The sequence below is a fragment of the Dermacentor albipictus genome, chromosome 7 (genome assembly GCF_038994185.2).
Source record: "Dermacentor albipictus isolate Rhodes 1998 colony chromosome 7, USDA_Dalb.pri_finalv2, whole genome shotgun sequence".
Lineage (NCBI taxonomy): Eukaryota > Metazoa > Arthropoda > Arachnida > Ixodida > Ixodidae > Dermacentor > Dermacentor albipictus.
The window spans coordinates 55,670,478-55,695,493 of record NC_091827.1 but is presented as its reverse complement, the minus strand read 5'-3'; the positions used below and the strand labels follow the sequence as shown (position 1 = coordinate 55,695,493).

General features: G+C 45.6%; 1 protein-coding gene across 1 annotated transcript; it reads right to left on the bottom strand.

Annotated features, from left to right (window-relative positions):
• Nucleotides 1-1,329: 1,329 nt before the first annotated feature.
• On the bottom strand, nucleotides 1,330-24,298 carry LOC135906807 (sulfotransferase 2A1-like). Its single transcript, XM_065438404.1, has 3 exons — nucleotides 24,085-24,298; nucleotides 5,854-6,185; nucleotides 1,330-2,429 (listed from the first exon to the last, which is right to left on the bottom strand). Exons 2-3 carry the CDS (start codon nucleotides 6,177-6,179, stop codon nucleotides 1,805-1,807), a joined length of 951 nt encoding a protein of 316 aa, XP_065294476.1. The 5' UTR covers nucleotides 6,180-6,185; nucleotides 24,085-24,298; the 3' UTR covers nucleotides 1,330-1,804.
• Nucleotides 24,299-25,016: the final 718 nt, after the last annotated feature.

Sequence of the window (25,016 nt, the reverse complement as noted above, 5' to 3'; positions counted from 1 at the left end):
ATGCCTTCTATTCTATGCATTTTCTATGTACTGCCCCCCTTACTCAATGCCTCACTTTGAGGCATGTATATTATCTTTAAATAAATAAATAAATACAGTAAACGCAAAGCCGGCCGTTATTGTGCCAGTAAGTGAGCTCCATACTTCTGTGGAAATGTCACCATAGCAGTGGTAACATGAAAACGAGTTACCACAGGGATTTTGTCCGAAACCAGTCCGACCAATTTAGATTTTCCAGGCGCAACAAACCATATTTCACATCCGCTAGCCGACATTGCTACTGCAGACGCATTTCAATCACAATTTTGGGTTGCAACCTGGCTCGCCATAGAGGGAAATTGAACAGTCCAGTATCTGGAAGACATGGCCCCCTGGAGAGCATATTCACGGTTAACTAAACGCTGTTCTGGAAGCACGAAAATCTCATTCGTTATTTAACGACACCTAAAGTTCAGCATTCTTGCTCTGGTGCTGGAAACATGAAACTCATCGATCAGTTACCCTACCTACGGGTTCACGTTTATGCTTCAAATTTAAATAAGCCGTAAAAATGCAGGCAACTTATTTTTTCTGCAAATCAGTTTAAACTGAAAGGATCAGTGTAAGATTTTCTTAGAGCTATGACCGCGATCTGTTTAGACAGATCTGAAAGAGGCCTAAGCATGGTCCAGGTCTACTGCGCCCAAGAAAAAGCTGATTGTTTCTGATATTCGTTGATATTGCCTGATTACTGCACGCACAGCAAATACGCCACAAGCTATCCGAAACACCTGAAAGACCGACAGACCACAATGACCAACGCATTTCTGTGCGGTGCAAGATGCTATTAGTTTTCAAGATGCTATTAGTTTTCACACCTTGTGCTTACAGATGCTCTACGGAAACGACACAGCTACAATTGTGGGATCATAAAAGAAGGAAAGCTGCAGGAAATTGCGCGACACATATCAGCTGTGCGCTGATTTCTAATCAAGCGCCATCGCCTGCATATCGGTAGGAATACGTGATACATAGCCAAGATATCTTAATTTGAATTTTACCACTTCAACCTACACAATTTACGGGTACAACTACAATTTTACAAGTACAACTTATTTATTTGCGAGGAATGCTGAGGCAGCTTCCATATAATGGTGGCTGCGCAGGTGGCAGTTTCTGAGGTTTATAAGTATTATGAATTGACAGCCGTAAGTGCTGCAGATGCCGAACTTGGTCTTGCTTTGTTGAATTTTTGACGTGTGCAATAGAAGCCTAGTCAGGTTTTGCCTCTGTAAGTACGTTAAATATTACACAAACAGGCGTGCACAGAGCTGTATTAAAGTTACATAATTTGCCCTGTAAAGCAGCAGAAGATGTATTTATTGTCCGAAAAATCAACTATACATTCATGACTGACCTATCTTGAACAGTACAGGTTGCAGGAAAATGAATTCATGGTGCTGACAGTGTTTCATGCGAAGAAAGCAGAAAGTTCGTCAATAACCGACGTTGGAATCCCTGGCTCAATGTAAACATCAGCGTTTCCTTCACGTTCGCGAAATATTGAAATACGGTATGTAGATTCTTGAAAATTATTAAGATTATAACGCAGCGAATATGCATTTTTAGTTGCTAAAATGTGTGTACGTTCTCAAAAAAATATGCACTGTGCATCTGTTGCCTCTCTGTGCTTCTCGACACATCTGTCTCTGAACTCTAATTGCTGATATGTGTGCTTGTCGCGGAGAATAAGATGGCACCGATCTTCACCGTATGATTCGGAAGAAACGAGGTGGTGGACGTGCGACAGTATGCGACACACAGTTCAAGGTAGGTTTAGGCCTTCCCAAAGTCGCATAACGTCCGTGCCTTTGGTCTTCGCCTCAATCCAGCACTTCATAGTGTCCAGGAGCTCGGGCGTCGTGAAGTGGTTCTTCCAGTCGCCGATCTTTCCTTTGCGGACACGTCCAGAACCCTCGTGCGACTCTCTTTTGGTTAGGCCTTTCTTCCTGTAGATCTCCATGGACTCTAACCGCTTGCCCTCGGGTAGCTCTAGCAAGGCGCTGACAAAGCCGTCGCAGCGGCAATCGAACACTTCTCGCATGTTTCCCAGACTGCAAGAGTCCAGAATCCTCTGGAAGAGCTTGGGGTCACTGCGCAGCGGGTCTCCATACTCCTGCTTGCCGAGAAAGTCAGCGATCTTCAAGACCCACGTCGCTGTGTCTTTCTTGAGGTCTTCGTACGTGATAAATAAGGTGTTGGGATCGCGTCGGTGCTCGTACCAGGAGAGCAGGTGGTCGAAGTAGTCTCCGTAGGGTACGCGTCCGGCAGTGAATGACCTTACGAACGTTTCGAACGAAACGTCAGTGCAGGTTTTGGGCGTGTGTCCCAGCAGGTAATGGTAGTACGAGACTGCGCAGTCGTATGGATTTCTGGCCACATAGATGTACCTGTGGAGAATAAAATATGATAAAACTTAAAGGGAGTTCTTTGTAGCAGAGTGAGTATGTAAAGACTACAATTTCACTTTCAAGGCAACACGGGAGAAGATATAAAGAGGAGGAGGCATAGAGGTTAATCATTAAAGAACCTGCTCTGCTACATTAGACATAAAATTATGGGGAGGAAATTGAAAGATGAGAAATGTAGAAAGATACGGGCAGACGGGTTGTTTGAAGAGTGCAAAAAAAGACCATCTCGTGCCCAAAGGAGAGAGCAAATGTGTGTCTATGTTAAAGAAACAAACACAACAACGCTTTCAAAGCCTTGTGCACTGATGAACGACCAGGTTGTTATTCGGATAAGTTGCGTGTAGACATAACACTCGAATCTGCTGATTAACTATGCCAAATTCAAAATTAGGGCATGGAATAAATTAAGAAAATACGTACAGTACCCTTCGTGCATCGCACCTGAATAACGACGGAGCCCCTACCTCCCTGCTACCCACTCACATGACAGATATAGAAGGAAATATTTCATAGCATCTACACAGAAAACTGGGTACAATTTGTTACGGGCTGAAGAACGTATCTCAATCACGTATGTAAGAAACTTTTTTTTTAATTGAGCAAGCGGTAAACACGAGTTTGCTCTTTTTTCTTTACTAGGAACCTAAATTGTAGAGTGTAACACCAACCGGAATAACCGTTAGTAATGAAATGAAAGAAGCGATCTACAAAATGTAGGCGCGCCTCTATTTATTTAGCCTTTTTTGTGTCTTATTCTAACATTGAGGCGGTTTCGACCCTCTATGAAGAAGGAAGGTGAGTGAGAGGGGGGATAGCCATAAAAATCATTTCATTTTGCCGAGCTAAGGAGATGTGAAAGCATTCCGCATTTTAAATATTCAAACCTATCTATGTACACACTCACATTCAAGCAATAAGTTGTACTGTTATCAAACACTTGTGTGACGGTGGGGTACGATGGTGGCTACACTGGACCCCACTTCAGCGTCTGACTGACCATGGCATTCTGGACAAACTCGCCGATTTGATTTCTGACCGAAATGGCTCATTGAGGCGGGGATAGAATACAGAAACGCTCATCTGGCAAGAAAGATCATGCTATTCGCGTGAATGCGAAGCCCACCGCTATGGTTTCTCCTTGGCGCATCATGCCTGAGTTACTTATCGGCAAAGAAAAAAAGACACCCAATAAGCAGCTACAAGCTAACTGGCTACATGACGTCTCCCATAACCTGTGTGCTGCATCGGGGAAGGTAAACCAGATGAACCATTTGACCACATCCTGGACGTCCTTTACTCGAATATATGATATGTCTGCTGGAGAGGGTACATGGTAACGTTCCCAGCGCATTCGAAACGCGCATCCAAATATATTGGGTTTAGAAAGTGTTCACATAAGGACGGTTTCCTATACAGGAGGTTCTACATACTCAATATTTCCTACACTGCAGGCTACCTCGGCCGTGTGCGGCACTGGCCAACGCTCTCCTACAAAACCACTGTATCTTATAAATGTAGCGACAAGTGTCCCTCAGCATCTCGTGGTTTGTGCCCAGAGAAGCATATTTGAATTGGGTGTGCCTGATCCAGCACGTTACTTCTACTCTCCGCCTGACATTAGGCGGAAAGGCCGGTAGTACGGCGTTTCTTACAAAGCTGTTCTCTCTTAGCCTATCCTGTTTTATCTTGTCTCTACAAGCGAGATCAGATCGCCATGGCCAGATCTACCCTTTACGATCCTGAAGCCTGTCTATCACCGTTTGCTAACTAGTTGCGAACGGAGAACAATTGCGTACGTGGCGCGCGTGGTCAGCTATGTGCTTCTGGCACACATCAGGGGACGTCCTAGTCGCGTAGATCAGCGATAACATTTACGATAAGTCGCCTTTCGCTTCTGTTCGAAGGGCTTTTTTTTCCCCTGGCCATTGTGCACCCACACAAGTGCTCAAGCTTTTGAATAAGATGGTGCCGCGGTAGTCTGATTGGTAAAGCGCGGCATGCGCATTGAGGAAGATGGAGGCTTGGCTCCCGTTTTCAGCGTGATATATTTTCGCCTCATCTATATATATTCACTGCATTAGTTAAACTTTTCAGATGAGCACATACCAACTCATTTCTCGTAGAGTTTCTCTTTCTTCTTTGTCTATTTGTTCATATGGTCCTGTCTGACAGAAACTCTGCTGTTAGGCTTTGTTTAGTCTTGTCCCTTATTCAGGCAGTGATAATAGACTTCCTTGGGAATAGCGCGGTGATGAAAAAAAAAGGAAAGTATACGCAGTTTTGTAAGAATCAGCCCTTATGCTTAATAACAGCAGCTTTGGCCACTAGCCGAGTGAAACTCCTCAGAAATTGTAACTTTTGTATATGTAATTGCCCGTTTTGTTAACGGGTGCGTTTCTACGAATAACTGAAAAGAGTTAGGTCCATCGACACGAATGTGAAAGCGAGCTTGTATTTGTGCAATTCAAGCACTCACTTTTTGCTATGAGAGCCTACGATAAATTACCAAATGAGAGCATGACAAGTGTTAAAACTAACGGCTGCCCGGTGAACAGATGCTTACTACCCCTATAGCATCCATTTCCTTCAGATATATCTCATGCCACCGTATCTCGCTGGAACTAGAAGACATCGGCCTTGCTTTTCATGGCAAAAGATCGAAATGGTAACTTTTTAGCTACCACCATCCGTATATTGTTTTTTTTTTTTGTCGTGTGTAGAACTACAAATTCCTCCTTTTGTTATCACGAAGTTGAGACTAAATTGTCAACGCCGAGCCACGATAGCGTGCAGCTACGAAGGAAGGCCCCTTGAACGTCTTTTTCGGAATACTACGTAGTTCAACAATCTTTGCTTGTGCAGCAAGTTTTTGTACGTTTTCCCTTAGCGAGTTTTCTACAATTGCCAGGATATGTTTCATAGAAATTAGGGTACGTTTATTTACAGCACTCTGCTTTAATCTACTTTCTCCTAAATCTTTCCTTTTCACAATAAACTCGCACATTGCAACTTCAGAAGAAATAACTTTAGGAACCAAGGCAAGCTGAACCGAACATTTCACAGTATTACTACACACATGTAATAAAAGCCCATATATAGGGTTTTTATGGGAATAAACTGCAGCCAAATATATGGTGACCTGTGAAAACGAACCTCCACTTTAGCGGTCACGTTCTTATAATATCTAACAAGCCACAAATGTAAGAGGAAAATAAAATTCAATTGGCTGTTGATAATCATGCGATTCGATTGGCTGCCATGTAATGTAGGTCGTAGTAGAAGCTTTACAAAATGACGACTTTCAGACCTCATAAGAATCAAATATACGCCCTCGAAAATTGGGCTGCCAAGATAGGTTCCGTTAATTTTTTTGCAGCGTAGTTGCTAAAATGGCACGGATTACCTGGCCTTATCTGAGTGGCAGTGCATGTTGAATGGCAGGTGCGTCATCAAGGCTCCGGGTCTGGGCATCTTTCTCGGAGCGTCCGCACCCATGAAGTCCAAGTACGGCGCCTGGAGCAGGAAGTCTGTCACGTTGTTCGGGGCGTTCCCGCGGGTGAAGATGTTGCACACGATGTACTGGGTCCAGGTCGTGCCGCATTTTGGATAGCTGGCAATGAACACGTCATCGTCTTGTGGTTGGTAGTTCATCGCCGCCCGCACGTTCTCCTCACGAAGGAAATCGTTGACCAGTAGGCCGTCGACTTCGATGAGCGACTCATCGTTCATGTTGTCCTGCCGAAAAGAAAAATAATTAGGATGAACACGGGATCAGAGGAGAACGCTGTCTTCTGCTTGTCACTAGATGTATTAGACGTCAATTATCAAAAGCGCTTGCTGATTCGTAGCAAGGCCACAAGCGGTGCTCGTTTGCGGTGCTTCACAAAAAGGCCCGGCGCTTGTAGCAGTGAGAGACGGGTACACACATCGCCAGCAGATAGTTAAAAGACACAGACAAAGCTAAACACTGAGAAATAATACGTCTCGCTTATGTGCACCTAGCTTCGATATCCCCTACACAATACGAATTATTTTGTTTAAGGACCAAATGGCATAGATCAATCAAACTGATCAGCCACTGTTAGTGACAGTATTTCAGGGCACCCACTATGCTTGACGGATTCTCCAAAGTCTGTTATGGAGTCTGGATTTACAGCGAAGCTATATACCTCTACCGTCCAAGGAAATTTTAGTGTCGTTGTGGTAAGCAAGAAACTCCCCATACGTGGGCCGATCCTGGAGATAGTGCAATACCGGGCTGACCCGCGGTGGAGGTGCAGTTAGGCCAATAAGGGACCCTCATACACAGCTTCGCTGGTCATCTTTCTTCACAGAGTGGAAGGGCACTGAGTTATCTTTTTGAATATTTTTACCACTTGAAATTATAGTCCATTTATCAATCAATCAGTCAGGATCTCAATCACTAATCAGTAACTTAATCGATCAATAAATCGAGAAATAGACGGTAGGTAGTAGTAGCGCGAGAAGCACATCCAAGCAAATAACATAAAGTGATAAGGACGTTTTCTTTTCACCACTCGAAACAAGAAGATGTCAGAAACTTGCCTTTGTTCCGTACCCGAAATCTTAAGTCGAATACAGTATATTTCCCGGAGTATTCTGCAAAATACCGATAGGTGTACCTTGACGCAGCACCTTATCGAGTCAGGCGAGCTCATCTATTGGAAGAAGAATATGGCGTCGAATAGAGAAATGCGACGTATGTGCTCGCCGCTCATTTTTTAGGCGGATGTCCTTTCGAACGGCGATCCTTCAGTGCAAATCATTTTTTTTTTGTATTTTGTTTATTGAGCTATCCGGCAGTGAACGGAAGTACAGCGCTCGGGACTAAAGCAGAACGACTGACGCTGCTCTATCCTGTCGTTAAGAGTCCCTTGCCGCTTGCCATGGGCAACATTCACAGCTGTTAATGGCGCATGCACGGAGGATTGTTGAAGCAGTATAGTCGCTTGTCACGCGGAGCAAATAATAATGTTTCCTATTTCTTTCCTAATGCTTGATAGGACCATGATTTGCGCTAGTCTAGCTCCAATCTTAGAACGAAATCACTGCCTAGGGGCGGCACCTGAAGAGAATATGATGAACGTGCGAGACTGCCAGATTGCAAGAGCACTTTCTGCACTCCATGACACGGAACGTGTGCCTACCACGTGCAGCACAGTGGTAGCAAATCGTAACCGTACAAACGAAATCGAAAACGAACGCAGAGCACCAAATTGAAACTGCCATATCGATACGCATAGCACTTGAACGCTTCAACACACCCGGGTGGCTTATTTAACTTGTGCCTTAATATTAAAAAGTACGAAGCACGCAGCATGGGTAAGACCAAGCTAATGTTGCGTTCCGTCGCTTGGAGCTTGTCAGACAATATTTGATTTTCCGCATCATTGCATATTTTGTTAGTTAATAATCAAATGGCTTCTGGAATATTGTAATCAAAGCTAAATTTTCAATCAGGAAACTGTAGGTCGTCAACGAATATTCCCGATATATTTTTCTATTGTGTGGTTCGGGCTTAGATACACGGTCTTTTTTCTTTCTTTCTTTCTTTTTAGGCCCACGAAAGCCCACTTTTTAAGCCCACGAAAGCACGCGAAAAATATCGCGCGGGAAGTCGCGGGGTAATTTTTCGTTCGTTTGCGGGCTTACTGTAACCCTTGCAAAAACAGTTTTATATAGCGCGTCTACGCGACCGCAAACAACGTTAACTTGGTTCTCTACAGCTAGGTGGCACTCACATATCTTTTTTAATTGTCCCAAGTCACGTGGGACGCCCTGTATGTGTTACCGTTTGACTGCAGGTGTAAACAGAGACACTCTGCAGCACCAGACTTCCTATGCCTCATAAGCAGGTGGCTTGCGACAACTCAAGGTTGCTTATATTTTTATTTTTTGCTAAATAAGTGATATGCTACGGACTAAAGTGCATCGTGCCAAATACTCCAGATATCCAATTCGACTATATTTGAGATGGAAAATCACTGGAGAAGTTGTCGTGCCTAACTGGCATACCGTTGTTTCGAGAACTTCTGCTGTTCGCGATTACAAAGCACGCGAAAATTCGCACGCGGCCTCCTTTAGGCCTAAAGTGCTGTAGCGTACGCATGCCTTGATTCCCTGCAAATTCTGCAGTTGTAAAATAGTCTTTTTTTCGTCGTTTGCTAGCAGTCGAAACGAACGCAATAAATTGCTCCTTACACGTACGGAGCGCACATAATAAACCAGACAGAGGACCTCGCAGACGGGGTGAATACACTAGTCTCAGTGGAATCTGCATCATGCCCTCACTAATAGAAACCATGCCGCTTGTTGTATTGCTGAGTGAACAGAATGGCAACTGCTGTCTTAGGCACAAATATTTTTTGGTTTATTCTGCGGCGTTCTGTCGGTTCTCTTTTTTTTTTTAACCCCCGGGAACCTGATACAACTTTGGTAGGAAAGTTAGACTATAAGCCCCATCTTCCACCCTCTGCTACAAATATCATTTTCTGCTGGTTGCTTGATGCTTATGAATTGTAGTACAATAGATCAAATTCCCAGCGCAAAGCTACCTCTGGCTAAAAAATTCTGTAAAGGTCGACCAGCCGTGAGCTCACTGTCACTGCAGAAATATGCAAACAGATGCGTTAGAAGAACTGCGGATATGAAATGGAAGTCTAAGGTTCATTTATGGAAATATTTCATCCGGGAGGCCAGGGATTGCTACTCGCTTAAGGCAATACCGGTTGTATCTTTTTTTTTCATTTCCTTGTGCAAAGGGAAGTTTTACCTTATATTTGAGCTCATTGTCCTCCCACAACATTTACAAGTGTTCTAGGTATATATCGCTGGAGGAAAACTGACATAAGGTATCTAAATTTAGTTTCGTGCGTAGTAAATCCTTCTGTCGCAACGAAACAAAAATATGCATAGGAAATTACAACGTACAAAGCTACTTAGACGGATAAAATGTCGAAACATTTACGTTTTCCGCGCTGAAATTAGCGCAATGGCATCAAACCAACTCAAGCAGGCTTAGATATACCGTTGCTATTCTAGTGCAGCAAGTACTACATTTTGCTCAAAAAGAAAATCAACGGGTTTACATCGTTAGAAGCTCTGCTTCCATGGTTAACTTCAAAGTTTTTTACGTCTCCTTCAAATTACAAGAGCGAAACTTTTTAACACAATGATGTGGCGCCGAAAACCTTCTATTTCGGCCGTGGTGAGGACAGCGTAAATTACGATTTATTGCGCAAGTAACATGTGCCTCGTCACGCAAGAGCCTGGGCTTAAACACTCTCGACTGCGCTACAGGCGCGTTTAGATGTAAAATAGAGTCGTTGCATTGCGGTCTATTAAGTAGATGTAAAAGTTCTTCCGAACTGGACATTAACAATAACAACAAAACATTACGAGGTGTAGTGCTTTGTGCGTGCCTGCGTACCTGGAGGGGGGCAAATGCTTAGGAATGTTTTATTTTCCACATTGCCAGTCTTGTTTCAAAGCCATAGCGGGCGGGAATTTGATTGTGTGATGTACGAGGGCGAATGAGAAAGTATTTGCCCCCTATGATTTTTTTTAGCCAATTTAAGGCTGGCAATGCGAAGTCAACATAGCAATTCCCAGTGGTAGACCTTTCTTAGACCGGTTGGGCCTTATCTGCCGGTAGATCCGCGGCACGGAGCTGCTGTCAGTTGCTTAAAATGGCGGTTAGGCTTCACGACAATGCGAGGTCACATGGGGCAATCATAACCACCGAGAGGCTACGGTAATTCGACTGGGAGTGTCTGTAACGCCCGAAATACAATGCAGACCTCGCCCCTAGTGATTTCCACGTTTTCGGTCCGCTGAAGGAATTCCTGGCAGGACAGCGATTCCCGTGCAATGATGAAGCCAGGACAGCAGTCCGATTGTTAGATTCATTCCACAGTCAGCCGGACGAATTATACCACAGGGGCGTCTCAAATGTAGTGCTGCGATGGGACAAACGTCAGAACCGGTGTGGGGACTATGTAGAAAAACAGTGCAAGGTACGTAGAATAGTGCGTGTATTTGTAATTACCTCTATGTACTTTACTCTGGCTATTAAAAATAGAGCAAAAGATTTTCTTATCCCCTCTCGTATGATTTATATTGTAACGAAGGGAGCATGTACATGCCCAACAATATTTCATTGTGAAGGTAAAACAAGATGGTTGAATGTACATATATGAAACAATAATTGTGTCCGTGCGCTACAAAAAAAAATATCAAGCAGCTATTCAGTACACTTTCGATTTGAACAATGTTTGTAAAATAAATACAAATAAATGTATTTAGCTGTATTTAAGAGTGGAAATTCGGATGAATATGTATGAAGAACTAAGTTGTCGAATTATTTATTACATGCCTTAATAGTTTAAGAAAGTCACGTTGATATACCGCATTACTTACTGATGTATCTAAATGGTTACTGATGCGGACAGCAGGGGTAAAGAAAGTAAAACTGAAAGAATAACTCGTTTGGATTACATTGATGTATATGTGCGCCATGCGTGATTTAGACAACGAAACCAACGCTGGTGAATATATTTTATTCGGTCGTGTAATAATTCGCGTAGAAATTTTGGCCGAACTCGTTTTACTCGAAGCACCAACGCTGCAAGTCCTGACTGTGCTAGAATGAATAGGTGAATCATAGCACCTATATTCTTTCTGAATGAAGCTAACTGCCTTCCTCTGAACGTTTGCTTTTTTAGTCACGTCAACCATACGACACAGGAACACAAAAGCCGGTCTCGAAGATGTAGTGTAGCGAAAAGTTCTAAGGTAATGGATGCCAAACGCCGACACCTTTTAAGAAAGAACGTTAGAGGTACCCCATATTAGCATTGCTAATATGGTGTGCCACTGAAGGTGATACGTTATTGCTAAACCAAAATATTTGTGCTGTTGAACTCTAGCTATGGTGATTGCAGTTAAGGCGCAGGAAAAATACTAAGGACGCTTTCTCCTTAGTAGTGTCCTTAGTCCAGGGAAGACAGTTTGTCAAACAAACTGTCTTCCTTGTTGATGCGAAAGCATCACACAGCGCATTGAGCGAAAAAGCCGGTGCGTGTAGCAGCGAAACGGCCCCTAACTTTCCCGTTGACTGAGACGCCGCGTCCTCTGACTGCCTCGATTAGAGAACAGGCGAAACGGAACACCTGCTGGCGTGCCAGGAGTTGCGCCAGGGGAGAGGGTATCACGACAGGGCCACGTCCCTCTCGTTTTCCAAAGCCTGTGCTATACACGCGGTTTGTTGTCCGCACAAGCTCTCACCTGCCTTCTAACTTCGCCTCGGTAATCGCTACAAAGAAATGAGAGTATAAAAAAAAAATAACGAACAAGTTCGAAAGGAAAAACGCTGGTGGTAGTGAGTTACGAACCTACGAGCCCACGCCCGATGTCGAGTGTATTGCACATTGGGCTCAATCAGCGGCTCCCAAGCCTCTCAACGCGCCCACTTGGCCGCGAGGAATTTGCGACTCGTAGTACAGCTCCGCGGCGTTCAATTCGGCATTATTTATTTTGCTTTCACAACTCATTAGAGATGCTTAGGTGCCCTGGTATTTTTTTTTAAATTTAGCCAATTAACACGTCATTCAGCCATTTGTGAGAGTGATTTATTGAGCGCGACGTGGTCCTGGTACATACTTTCTTTATTATTATGTATTCAACCGGAAAATTATTTAATTTTACAATTGATGTTAATACGAACTGGACAATACGAAAGCCAAGTCGCTCCGTCAGTATGTGATTTCATCCAATTGACTTCGCCTAAAAAATGATATAACTTGTTATATCGCAAAGCTACCTCTTTTTTCTGGGTTTTCATTGACGTCACTAATTGGATTCAGGAAATTTTTATTTCGTCGCTCACCACGTATTATTAGGTATTGCAACTCTTCTTTTTATAGATTTTCTTCATTTTAGTCCTCCTCAATACTTATATATGTTTATTTATTCCCTGTTTCTATATTCTCAGAGGTCCCCTTTTGTGTTTCCTTTTAGAATTTGGTGTGAGGCACAGTGTCCCCTCATTACTTATATAAAATGCTTCTCGAAGTTCCTGAAATGAAAAATCCGAGCACACCCAAGCGCTCCTGATGAGTTCCGAAGCGAAAGCATAAGTGTCCAATTGAACGCCGCTGAACGTTGAATTGGTCACTGATGCCAATTGGACAATTGGCCAGGCCAGCGCATTGAGGCGCTTCGCCAATGCCTGCTAGATAGCGCAAGGGGGGGCATGTCTATCCGTGGCGTCATGCTACTTGCCTGCCTGCCATAATATCTAATGGCGATGATCCCGGGTGGGCAGCGGGGATTTTGACGTCACCGCTTTCGTCACGTCGGGCTTCGCAAAGTAATTTTCGTACGAAGGAACCTGTTGTTATAGAGCACAGTGCGCAGGCCTGCTATCTAGGAGGCGCTTCTTTAGCCCAATGGGGTAAGACACTCGGCCCCTAGACGTGAGATCATAGGCTGGAAACTAACTACTACCAACGTTCTTCCTTTCGAATGTATTCTGTGTTTTACGCATTAATTTGTTTATAACGATTACCAAAGTGAACTCAGAACGCAGACGAAAGCTTGCGTGAAGAGGAACGCCCGGATAACACGGGCTTCTGACAGCGAGGCTGACGTGGCGTCAGCCCGATGCCCTTTGCCCTCACGGGACACCGGGCGCGCCAGCGGGGTGGCAGGTGCTCTGTTCCACCCGCTATACTCCGTCGAGGTGCGCGCGTGACGTAACGTCGCAGCCAATGGGAATTTAGGTGCCTTTTTGCCGCTACACAAGCTGACTTTTGCAGCGGAGCTGTATGTGTCTAAGTTCTACAAAAACATTGCTTGCGCATATCTAGCTGCGTAGATAGAGAATTTCTTCCCGTACGTGGGCCGATCCCGAAGATTATGCAATACCGGGGCGATGCGTCGCGGAGGTGAAGAAGGCCTTACACACTCGGCCAACTTAACAAATAAGTTTAATATCTTAGGCCCAAATACAACACGTAAAAGATATTAAGCTGAAGAGAACAGCGACTGCACATTAGCCCATGTCGACCATGTTCGCACCGCCCTCTCTTTGTCGGCGTCCCAAGCGTTTGCGTATCTCCTTGCCTTTCCTTCAGTGCTCCCGTGGTGGCAGTCCCGTAAGCGCGCTAGCTGGCTGGACCGCGAGGCAGGAAGAAATGTGAATCGTCCATGTGGCCCCGATCCCGCAAACTTGGAACGTTCCCCCGGAGCAACGCCTAGGTTTCAGAGGGAGTCTGTGGGGAACCAGTTTTGTGTGGTCTGTGTTGTGTGTGACCGCTTGTGGTTTTAGAGTGACCTCACAACTATTACTGCTCTGCGGGAATTCGACGAACGCACGATCGCCTTGGCTACGGTGACGCAGTCTGTGCCGTGGCAGTGTAGTGATTTGCGTGTCTGTTCTACGTGCCGGGATTCGTTCGTAAAAGGTGAATGCCGCGTTTTGTAACAATACATGGGTATATGTGTACTCCCAGTGCCTCATCATATTCAGAGGCTCAACAGTGTGGAGGACCGACAAGTCGCGCCTAGTCTTCCGTTTACGTGCGTAAGGCGTTTGATGCACGGCAATGGGTAGTTCTCCATGAAGGCGCCCTCATACGCAGCCTCGCTGGTCATCTACCTTCACAGACTGGAATGGCACTGAATATTTTTTTTTCGCTCAACTAGCCATTCCTTGCTTTTCCATGAATACAATTGTCTAGCCGGAAATTCTGGTATACGTGCATTACATAAATGCTAAAACCAGGCGGAGTACCAATTAAGAACTCTTTTCGAATTTTACTCCTATAGCGAGGCTTAGACTCCCCTTGCTCACTAGTTAGCGACATGCGATGACAAAGAGCACAGTGGTTCTCGATGCATGGGAGATAGAGTGGACTGTACGTGTTTTATGTCGGATTTGTGCTTGAGCTTGACACAAGCACGAACAATCAGCGTTCACATATCATATCAGCTGGGGTGTTTTCGCGGTGTTCGTGACGTCGCGTGACAGAATGGCGCAGTGGGTGGTGGCTTCAAAACTTGTTGACCAATCGTGGAGGGCTGATCGCAGAATTGGAATAGAAAAGCTTGGAATAGCTTTACGGTATAGCGTCCCTTGTTGGTGTTAACGTGTGCTTGATTCATAGCACATACTGATGAAGCGTCTTGGTTAGCGTCTGTTTTACCCTCGCTTTCTGTTTCTTTTCTATCTTCTCCTAGCTGCCATATGAAATCAAATCTTTCTCGTCATATGTCCCTAACTTCCTATTGCTTTCTCATCGACTAAATTGGGCTGATACCAAATATAGCGCAATGGTAAGCTGGGCCATCAGTGAAGACCCCAAAGTGGTGCCTCGGTGGGACAATTTCTCTCACAGTGAACAATATGTGTACTAACAAGGTTTGTACAACATGTTGCCTGGTGACGCCGTAGGCAGTGCAGTCCCTCGTAATCCTGACCGCACTAGTATCAGATGGAGGAAGGTAGCTTATCTGCGTCTCCCTCAATGTTTAACGTCGGCGTCCCTCCGAGTAGACCTAGTGGAATATCTCTCACAAAGGTGTCGCTCCGAGAGCTCTATAGCGCACTGAAAAGTTATAGGCCGTACAGCTGTGTTTCGTGTGCGAATGTATATACGACTCTGCTCGCAATTCTTCGTCAGTCACTTGGCAAACGTCCCATTAGCATCCAATTCATCGCTGCATACACATCGCATATCTACACACATGCACGGTTTCTCTTCTCCTGTGACCAATTGTTCCGCTCCTAGCAACTGCTAAAGCTAACGCTCGGCACAAGGTGCACCTGCATGCATGAGACCTTTCTCAATTGCTGTCGCTTGTGCTACTTGTCGCTTTTGTACGTTGTCGCCAAAACTTGCGTAATCACATTGCATGAGCGCCGCGAATGGTGCTGTTCATTCCAGAAGGCACGTGAGCATCAGCGATTACGCTAGAATTTGTGACAACTCATGTTTTAATACCCAAAGCTTTTGACCCGCTGTTCATGTTTTCCGCGATAGACGCATGTACTCATAACTCTCGTTGTGCCTGAGATGATAAGTTTGTACAATGAGTAATTATTTTCGTGACTGTCAGTTGTGCCACGATGGCCTCCAGCTGGCCATCAGCAGCAGGAGTATTATCAATAGCCCAGCGGTGATTTCAAACGGTGCGCCACAAGTAAACTGTTTCGTCATTTCGTGCACTACTACATGCTACAGGTGCTGGTCACACCGCTCTCTAATTGCTATTTATTATTGAATTGAATATGAAAAACATCAACAAAGGCAATGCTACAGGTAACTAAGAAAAAATTCGCATTTCCGCCGAGTAGGCGAAGCACCCATTGGGACAGCAAATTAGTAGATAGCTCTACGAATTAAGGATAGCAGTTTTCTCGGCCGTGTAAAGTTGTCAACATTCGCTTACTAAATAAATTAGGAATGATAGAATGTGTCAGCGTGACTCAACGAGGACGTAGAAGGAAATAGACACAGAGAGACAGCGCTGTGTTTGTGTGTCGGCTTCTTTGTACGTCTTTGTTCAGTCGCACTAACACATCTTATCATGGACTCAAAACAACTAGCCCTTGAACGTGTCTCAACGAAATTAATCAGCACGGTGCCATTCGCACACAGGTAAACATGAACGCATCTCGCTTTATGACAGTGGAAACTGTCTGTGAAAACGCTGGAGTTGGGAATGGTGGCAGCTACTACAAGCCAATTGATCTCCGTGCATCTGTCGCTTCAAGGCGTACGAAACGTGAAAACCACAGTGCATACGAAGCTACTGGTGCTACGCGCACTCTACAAGCATCGCAGATCGCTTTGAAAATGAGGCCCGCGTGGACGCGCAGTTTAGGCAAGCCGCAGACTGGTTTCAAGACACACGAGCGCCGGCAATGTGTCCCTACAGCGTCCGTCCAAGGTGTCTACTAGAATGTCCGCGATTCGTGGCCATCGCCGTGAAAGATGCCGCGGTTGCTTCCACCAGCCTGCACTCTGTACGGAGTCCCAGGCGAGGAGCCGTGAATGCCGTGGCGGTCATGTGGATCTTAGCCAACGTACACTGTATTGTCGTAACCTTATGCAGTGATTGAATGCCGAGTCTCATTTGATCATGATTTCCGTGTTATGTTTCTCGGATGTGGCGACCTGGTCAGCTGCATTGGGCAGCAGTCTCTTGAGGTAACCATCTGCTCCTGCAGTTCACACAGCGACGATAACTCTCAATTTACACACACCGTGATTGCTGCTCCCCATTCAACCCCTCCTGCTGCAGCCTTGGGCAAATAATGTCTGTGGCCTCTATCCACCATGGTGTGGCGTGAATGGATACCAGCATACGTGATTACATGGTCCGAAGTGTATGACGTTGATAGCCACATGGGTGGAAAAGCCTGCAAAAGGGGCTGACAAATGGTGATGCTCACTAAACCGGCCATGCCCATATTGAGAATGTGGGGCACCAAGTGTGAGTTACACATTAGCGGCAAGCTAAAGAACCAAAAGAAACGTGCGAGTTGGAAAGTAGGTAGCGCTAAAATGGCGGGTTGTTCATATCACTGTACTGTCTATGACAGCAGATGCCTGCGTCACCCGACGGATTCGCAATGCAAGTTATGGCGACTGTCTATGCAAACAGGTGGGGCACGGTCCAATTTCGTTGCGCAGGTGATTGTCACTCGTTACCAGACCGCCATGTGCGACGACGAAAGTGAGCCTTTTAGTGCATATCGACATGCAAATTTTATTTCTGCCCTTGTACGAGAACGTTCACTGCTTTTCTTCTGCCAATACAGTCGCACGTCCTGTTCACTCACTTGTGGCTTCTCTGTATGGGCGTCAGTAGAGGCTCTTTGGTCTCCTGGTGATTAGAACGCACCATCTATGGGGCAGTTGGCAGCCAAGTCAATGAATCATGCCGCATTTCCAGCAGGGGGAGCACGGTGCGTACGAGCGCATGCTACCGGCGAAAAGCGGCCATTTCGGAATTCGCTCTAAACAACTGCGCTTCAGCTTCCTGGTTGAGCAGCGCCATCTGGCCTCCGCCCCGGTCAGTTCCATGGGCTGCCACTGTTTATTTTCGTACTACTGCGGAAGGTACAGTTTCCCTTCTCTAGTGTTGGTTCATTATTCTATAGAATATTGACCGATTTTCATAAAATTACCTCGCTACTAAAGAACACTGTTGTTGAAAGAATCATAAAAAGTAGCACTTTCTCCCGAAACCCGAACCATAGGTTGCGATAGCGAATTAGTACACAGCTATATGAAGTAAGGATATCAATTTTATTGGCCGTATAGAGATGCAAAAGTGTCTTCAAATCAACAAGAATGGTGTCACGTGGGCACAAGTAAACATAAACATATCTCACTCGATTACTGCGCGCATTCGATTTCAAAACGCTGCAGGCATAATTTTGCAGGCTTTCCTGTAGCGCAATTGCACAATGACGTAGTGGAGAAATTAAACAGAAACAGCTGCTTGGTTCCCTTTATGTGACTTGCGAAATGCCAATAATTATAGTGCCACTGGTTATTGGGGTATACGCTTTCTCGATCTACAATTTGTGTTGTCCGACGATTACATCAGCTCGTGTTACCAACCTAGAGTTAATAGGCCTCTTTTATTTTAGAGTTTTGCTAATTCCAAGCTTATTAAAAGGGGCATAGCGAAAATGTGTTTGAACAATGCATTAAAAAAGTCGCGCCCTCGTTTCATTTCTTCCAGTTTTCAACAACAGGTACTGTGGCTTAGTGAGGCTCGTTTTCCGAACAATTCGATTGTGTTATTTGCTTAAGCACTGCTCAGAGCAATGCAGTTAGGAGACACTGGTTTCTCGGCGTCCTCTAGCGCAACATTTGGTAAAGAAAAATTTCGCCGCAGCTCCTTAGGTCCGCCGCTTATCGCATAACCTGAAAAGGATAGGACTACGTGGAAAGGTTGACAGTATTCGCAGCTCCAAACAAGCTTATCAGGTTGTGCGTAAAAGCAAGGCCATATGTATAGTAAAACAAAGGACGTTTGCAAAAAGCAGCAAAGAAAAGGGTACGCTAACTGTAGGAACCGTGTTATTTACCGAATTTCATTGCTCTGAGGAAAGAGTTATATCGGACAAACCGGCAGATGTATTAATGATAGGCTTAGGGAGCACTGCAATAAAGTTAACAAGCCTTCGCCTGATGACTTCCTCTCAATTCATCGCCATAAGTGGAGATGCGTTCCGCGATTTGAAGATACAGTTATCGGTTGAAGCAAATGCGAATTAATTTGTCACATCATTGAAAGTGCTCGCATTGAAGAGTTGGAAATGCTTGTGTTAGCCAATCTTCATGTGACTATTAAAGAAGGAGTTGGTATTCCTGCACATGCGTTAACCATAATAGTTTTTGCCTAGTCTGTGTGTGAGCTGTACTATCATTTACTCTGTTACCTTCTCAGTAGGCACATGATTATATAAGGAAGCCAGAGAAAAAAGTTAGGGTAAACAGTGGCGCCCGTCCCGGGAATAAATTGTTGTCGGAACTTTAGCACCTGTGTGTGGCCTGGCGTATGTTCCACGTCCTTGTGCGATTTGCTCTGCAGGCAAAAGCTGCAAAATGGTAGCCCAACAAACCCAAATATTTACGCTGAAGCGAGAAAGCGCGACAGCAGCTGCGAGCGAAACGGCCTTGGCGGGGCCTCTCGCTTCAAAGCCAACTAAGCGGTGTGAACACAGCGCGTAGGAATCTATTATTCCTCGATGCACTCTGTCCAACCCATCGCGGATCGCATTTTGCATATGCCGCACACGGCAGCGCCATAAGCAGCCGCCGCCGGAGTAGAAGCCCCCCTCATCTACCTCCTATCCTCCCGGTGCCACGCGCGCGATGCATGACGGGGCACGCTTCCTCCTCTCTTTTCTCCCTTGCGCGGGCGACATCGCAGTCTTTCTAATGCATGACAGATTGTGTTTAAGATTGCCCGCGCCATAAGCAGCCGCTGCCGGAGTAGAACGCCCCCCTATACCTCCCTTTCCCAAAGTGCCTCGAGCGCAACGGGAAACAGAGCACTTCTTTCCCGCTTTCCTCCCTTGCACGCACGAATGTGAGCGACGATCGTAGGCGCACATTCGCACGCTTTCACTTGCACTGGAGTATAAGGCGTACCGCGGCGATATTATCACCCTTTGGACTTTATACGAAATACCACGGCGCTGGCGACAGCCGACAGCGATGGTAGAAATGGGCCTTGAGTGTCCATATAATTGCTATCGCAATACAATAGTGGAAACAGGGAATCTGAGGAAACAGTACGTGCTCCTCAAATGTATAATTGCGCTTGCGCTCCATCTGTGGGTCCAGTAGGCACCCCGGAGAATTGCACCCTTAATGGGCTGTTTCTTTCCTATAGCACCCTTTATGGGCGTTATAGGAAAGGGTGTTTGAGAGAATTCATGTACCGATATGAATGGGTTATTTCTTTTTTGAAATTCCGGCCCCTGAAATCAATCATATTGTTACGCGCTATTTCCGCGCACTGAAGCGCGCATACTGCCGAAAATGGAAAAATGCGCCAGAAAGACGGTGAATACGATGATCAGAGTAGCGCTCGTGTTGTTGTTCTTCCATCTAGCCTGCAGCTGTCTTTTTCTGTATATATTCTGTAAATACAATTTTCTATCCCTTTTGGCTACTATCATCCCCGTGGCTTTTGGCAGGAGGTGCGGGGTACCCACAAGGTACAACAGAACTCCGCAGCGGCCGACCTTTGGCTTTCTCCACGATGGCGGAAAAGGGGTCACCGCCCACCGACGTGACTGTAACGAGAGAAATTGCGTCAAACTATTGCCTTTGCTTCGCATTGTCGACAAATTCGGCTTCACCCTGCCACCTGCTGACCGCCTGGTTAGCTCCGATGGTAGAGCGGCTACCCCGGAGTAGCGGTCATCCTGGGTTCGAGTCCCAGACCAGGACGAATTTTTCTTCAATTGTGAGGCTTTTCTTTTGAGGAACCCGTATGGGTTTCTTTTGTAGCAGCTGCAACGAACGGGTGGATGTGTGATATTCCATTTCTTAATTACTTCTCTCCACCTTGCGGGTTTCCGCAAAACTATTGCGTCAAACTCTTGCCTTTGCTTCGAGTTGTTGACAAATTCGACTTCGCTCTATCATCTGCTAGCCGCTTGGTAAGCTCAAATGGTAGAGCGGCTTCCCCTGAGCGGCGGTGGTCCCGGGTTCTGGTACCGGAGCAGGACGAATTTTTCTTCAACTGCGAGGCTTTTCTTTCGAGGAACGTGTGGATGTGCGATTATCCCTTATATATATATAAATATATATATATATATATATATATATATATATATATATATATATATATATATGCGATTTCACACAGGCTTGTAGGAGAAATGACAGAAAGCGCTATTGCACACTGAACGACCTTATCACATCGCAATACATAAATTAACCGACGATTACGATGCTCCATAATGCGAAATTTGACCAAACTCTACACGTGTTTTCGCGATATATTGACTGGCGCGGACAATTTGTCTCGTGCGGCACTTTGAAAATGGAGCGAAGTGTGGCGTGACTACCTAACCAGGAGATAGTGAGAAGCTGCACGCGGGTGACGTGTGGGCACAAATCATAATAAGCTGCCGCAGTCAGATCCCCTTCATGCGGCACTTTGCTTCCCTTTGTGGTATCGGGGGCGTCATTGGTGTACAGACGACGTGCGCTACTCTGGAGCCATCTCGTAGGCTTCGTCACCGGATAACCCGTCTTGCGCGGCACTGCGCTTCTTCGAACGCTTTCGCCAGGCCCTCCCCCTCTGCTTTCCGCTGCACCCTCCTCCTCCACTTTCCTCCTTGCGCTGTCGTCGCCATCGCTGTATTTCATGCCCCACTGCCCCCTGTGCAGCGCGGTTGAGGTGTCCTCTGCTGAGAGATAGTTACTGCGCTGCACTTTACCCCAACCTTTCCTTCACATCATGAAGAATCTCCTTGTCTTCTCACCTACTGGGCTTCGCGTTCGCTCTTTCATCCTTCGCTGCGCTGGCTCACTCGGATACGCTGAGAACGCCGACGCTCACCGCATGAACGGGCGCATAAGAGGCGCTCTCTAAAAAACGAGAAGAACACTACGACATTAAAGAAAACATTCAGAAAATATTCACGATGACTCACTCTAGGCGGGTAGTCAAATGAAGAAGTGACCTAGCGACACTACCGACCACTCCCCGACCGCTTCTTGCCGCCCAACTCTGCAATTCGGTTGCTTGAGAGCTCCCGCCAGTTCTTTCGGCGCTTTCCCTCGCCGTCCTGGCGTTCCTTTGCCGCAGCCAGGGAGCACGAGTGCGTTCGCGTCTTGGTCTCCTTGTTGGGTCAAAGACAACGCCGTAAGCGTTCAACGGAACGCTCGCCTGCGTCTGCAGTGTAGACGTGTTGGGCGAGATTGCACTATGTATTTTCGTCTACATCATCCATCATGGTCTGACCCCCGCCAGGGAGACCACGAACGTGCGACAAACGCGCGATGTAGCGAACAAATGAACGTCAGCCTACCTACCTTCGTCTTACCTACGGTTCCTCTCCGATACTCACTTGACCGTAAGCACGTGCTCTTTGCGTCGCCTTCTAACGACGAACAAGTGGAACTGGGCTTTACCCCTCCTTAATTTCGCCCCTCCATGTCACTCGGTTATTCGATCACGATGGTCCCCCTTCAGCCATTCTTCACAACTCGGTTTCTTCAGAACATGCACCCATTCCATCGGCACGTTTCATCGCCCCTCAACGCGTTTCGCCTTCCCTCCCCTAAGTCTGACCACCGTCACACCACCGATCTACCACGAAAACAGCCGAAAGAGCCAAAGAAAATTATTCTCCTTAAAAAGACTAACCTCTCAAAAACTATGCGAACAGACGAACAGCAACAATCTCGCTTAACACAGATACATTAGGACAAATCACTCATAGTGACAGTGTGGACCAAAATCATGTGACATATCAAACACACAGAAAACCCAAATAAAGAACTGTCGTACAAATTCATGTGTTGATAACGTGCAACAAACTACTGCCTTCAAGAAATGTTTATTTGCTAGTAAAGCTCACTTTTGCATTACTCTTGCCTGCACTGACGTGAGTGACGAGTGAAGCTGCAGAATGACACTAATAGCGTATCCAGTTTTCTTTTATAGCTGCTGTCAGGAAACTTCCGACGAAATACGGTGCTATTTTATTCTATATAGGCTCAACATTTGCACATATCATGGGGGCACAACCCAAATGAACTTTGCAGGTTCCAGGCTCGAAGTTGCACCTTTACCTGCAGAGCTTCTATCTTATACCAGGAGGACCAACCAATTGGCGTCCATTGCATATGATTTAAAGAGATTTCTTTCGCATAAACGGAAGTTACAAATCTGTTTGATCCTTTGAACCTTGTTCCTAAGTTGGATACTGTCTTCCACTATTTCTTTCGCGTTCATCACTTTCATGTGCAGCAGCATTCTTGTTCTTGTAATATTTTATCACTTGGAGAGCCCTTTCTAGTGAAATGAAAACAAAAGAAAAAAATGAAGTCACCATGTAATTGTTACGGGCTTTCTATATATATGCGTGTGTGTGTGTCAATGAGAGGAAGCCGAGTGGGAGGCGGAACAGAGGGCTCGGTTCTTGTTAGTCCCGATCATATGAAGCCAAGGAGCGCATAGGGGAACCTATTTGTTTTTTAAATTGAACGGCAGATAAGCTAAAGCGAGACGTAAGTGAAAGATGAAAACAACTTGCCTACAGTGGGAGCCGGTGGGAGGCGGTGGGACCCGCGATTGGCAGTGCAACGCACACGTAATGCGGAGATTGTGGATTCAGCTCCCACCGGCGGCAAGTTGATGTCTGTACAACTTTAATTTCCCATGCGCGTATCATTTCTACACTTCAAATTACACTACAAGTGAGTTCCCCTATGTTCTCCTTGGCCTCATTATCTCATTGATGCGCATGGTTGTGACTATGCACATGCATACAGAGAAGTGAAATGAAGTAAAAGGATGACCTCCTTCCCCCCCCCAACACACACACCCATAATATTCTTCAAAACTCTTTGTTATCTGCTCTGCTAGCTAAACTCAACCTTTAATTTCCGATTTAAAGTCGGATGGTTTATCATTTTCTGCCAATTTCCTTGACCATACATTTCGCGAAAATTATGAGAAATTGGGAGAATATCAATTTTTTTAAAGTCAGCACAGGCGTAAAGGAAATTACGGCTCCATAGCTCAAAACCCATCCAACAGCTAGAAATTCTGCTGAATATGCATTAAGAATAGCTTTGTGGAAGATACGCTAGAAACGTGCTTTCGCATATACAAAACCAATAATCGGCTAGACATAGAAAAAAGTTCGCCTTTATCAAAAAAATGCCAGAGTCCCTGATTGCATGTCCCAAAATGTATACATATATATCCCTAAATACCAGAAATGCATGTCCACGGCATACAGTGTACAGAATGCAGGGGTTCCTATATCTGCTCTAGCGAACAGCGAGAGCAAGTCAGCCTATTTCCTGCACTGGGTCAAACAGTATATACATCTCACCTATTGTTCTGCTAGAGGCGAGATCCCACAGAAAGTGGTCGGTTTGCAGAACTGCCGAATGCGTCTCGGTGAAGTTCCTCGTCGAAGGGTTCAGCTTGGCAGAAGCAGCGTTAAATGCAAGAAGCTGTGACGTCGGGTTGTAATAGCCACTGTGCCTCATCGAGCCGCCAATGGGCGCCATCAGATGTGTCACCTGCCATGCCTCGTTGCCTGTCAGTGGGCACAGGTGCAATGTGCAGTTTGCGCTGCGCTACGGGCAGGAACGCATGATCCAGCACTGTCGTCCAAGTGCACTTTGTCAATCGAGGTAGATAGCAACAGCATTTTGAGTTGACAGCGCAGGAAGCACGCCAGCTTGCAATGCAGGAATGTAGTTGAACAAGAAAAAGGATAAAAAAGTCGCTTCGTAATGCGACGTGTGTGATAGCCCCGCCAACTGCGTTCTTTGTAGGATCAATTTTTTTTTTGAGCTCACGCACTGTAGTGGACCTCTGGAAATAAGCTGGAGCTCGGATGTAATCTGATGGCAAGATATGCTGCATCATTCTTGAAAGCCGCGTCGGAGAAATACGTTTAGTCAAAAAGCATTGTAATGTGGATAACAGATTTTGTTGACGACACCACAAAGCTTCACTTAGGAAATGACCCACGGCCATAAAGCTAGCTTAATTCTTCGAGAATTATGAACATTGCCCTTCCGATTTTATTTTCTTACTATGACCCTACGGAAACGATCTTTTAATAATTACAAAATCGTTTTCGCTTTGCGATACAATAATATATTTATGCATTGAAGTGGTTGCATTATGCCGTACCCCACCATAACAGCCTACGAGAGATTGCTGAGTAGTGATCCGCTATACTGCATACCGTGTTCTGTTTTATTCCTGATCAATTTATCAAAATGACCGGTAACAAGTAGCGCATTTACA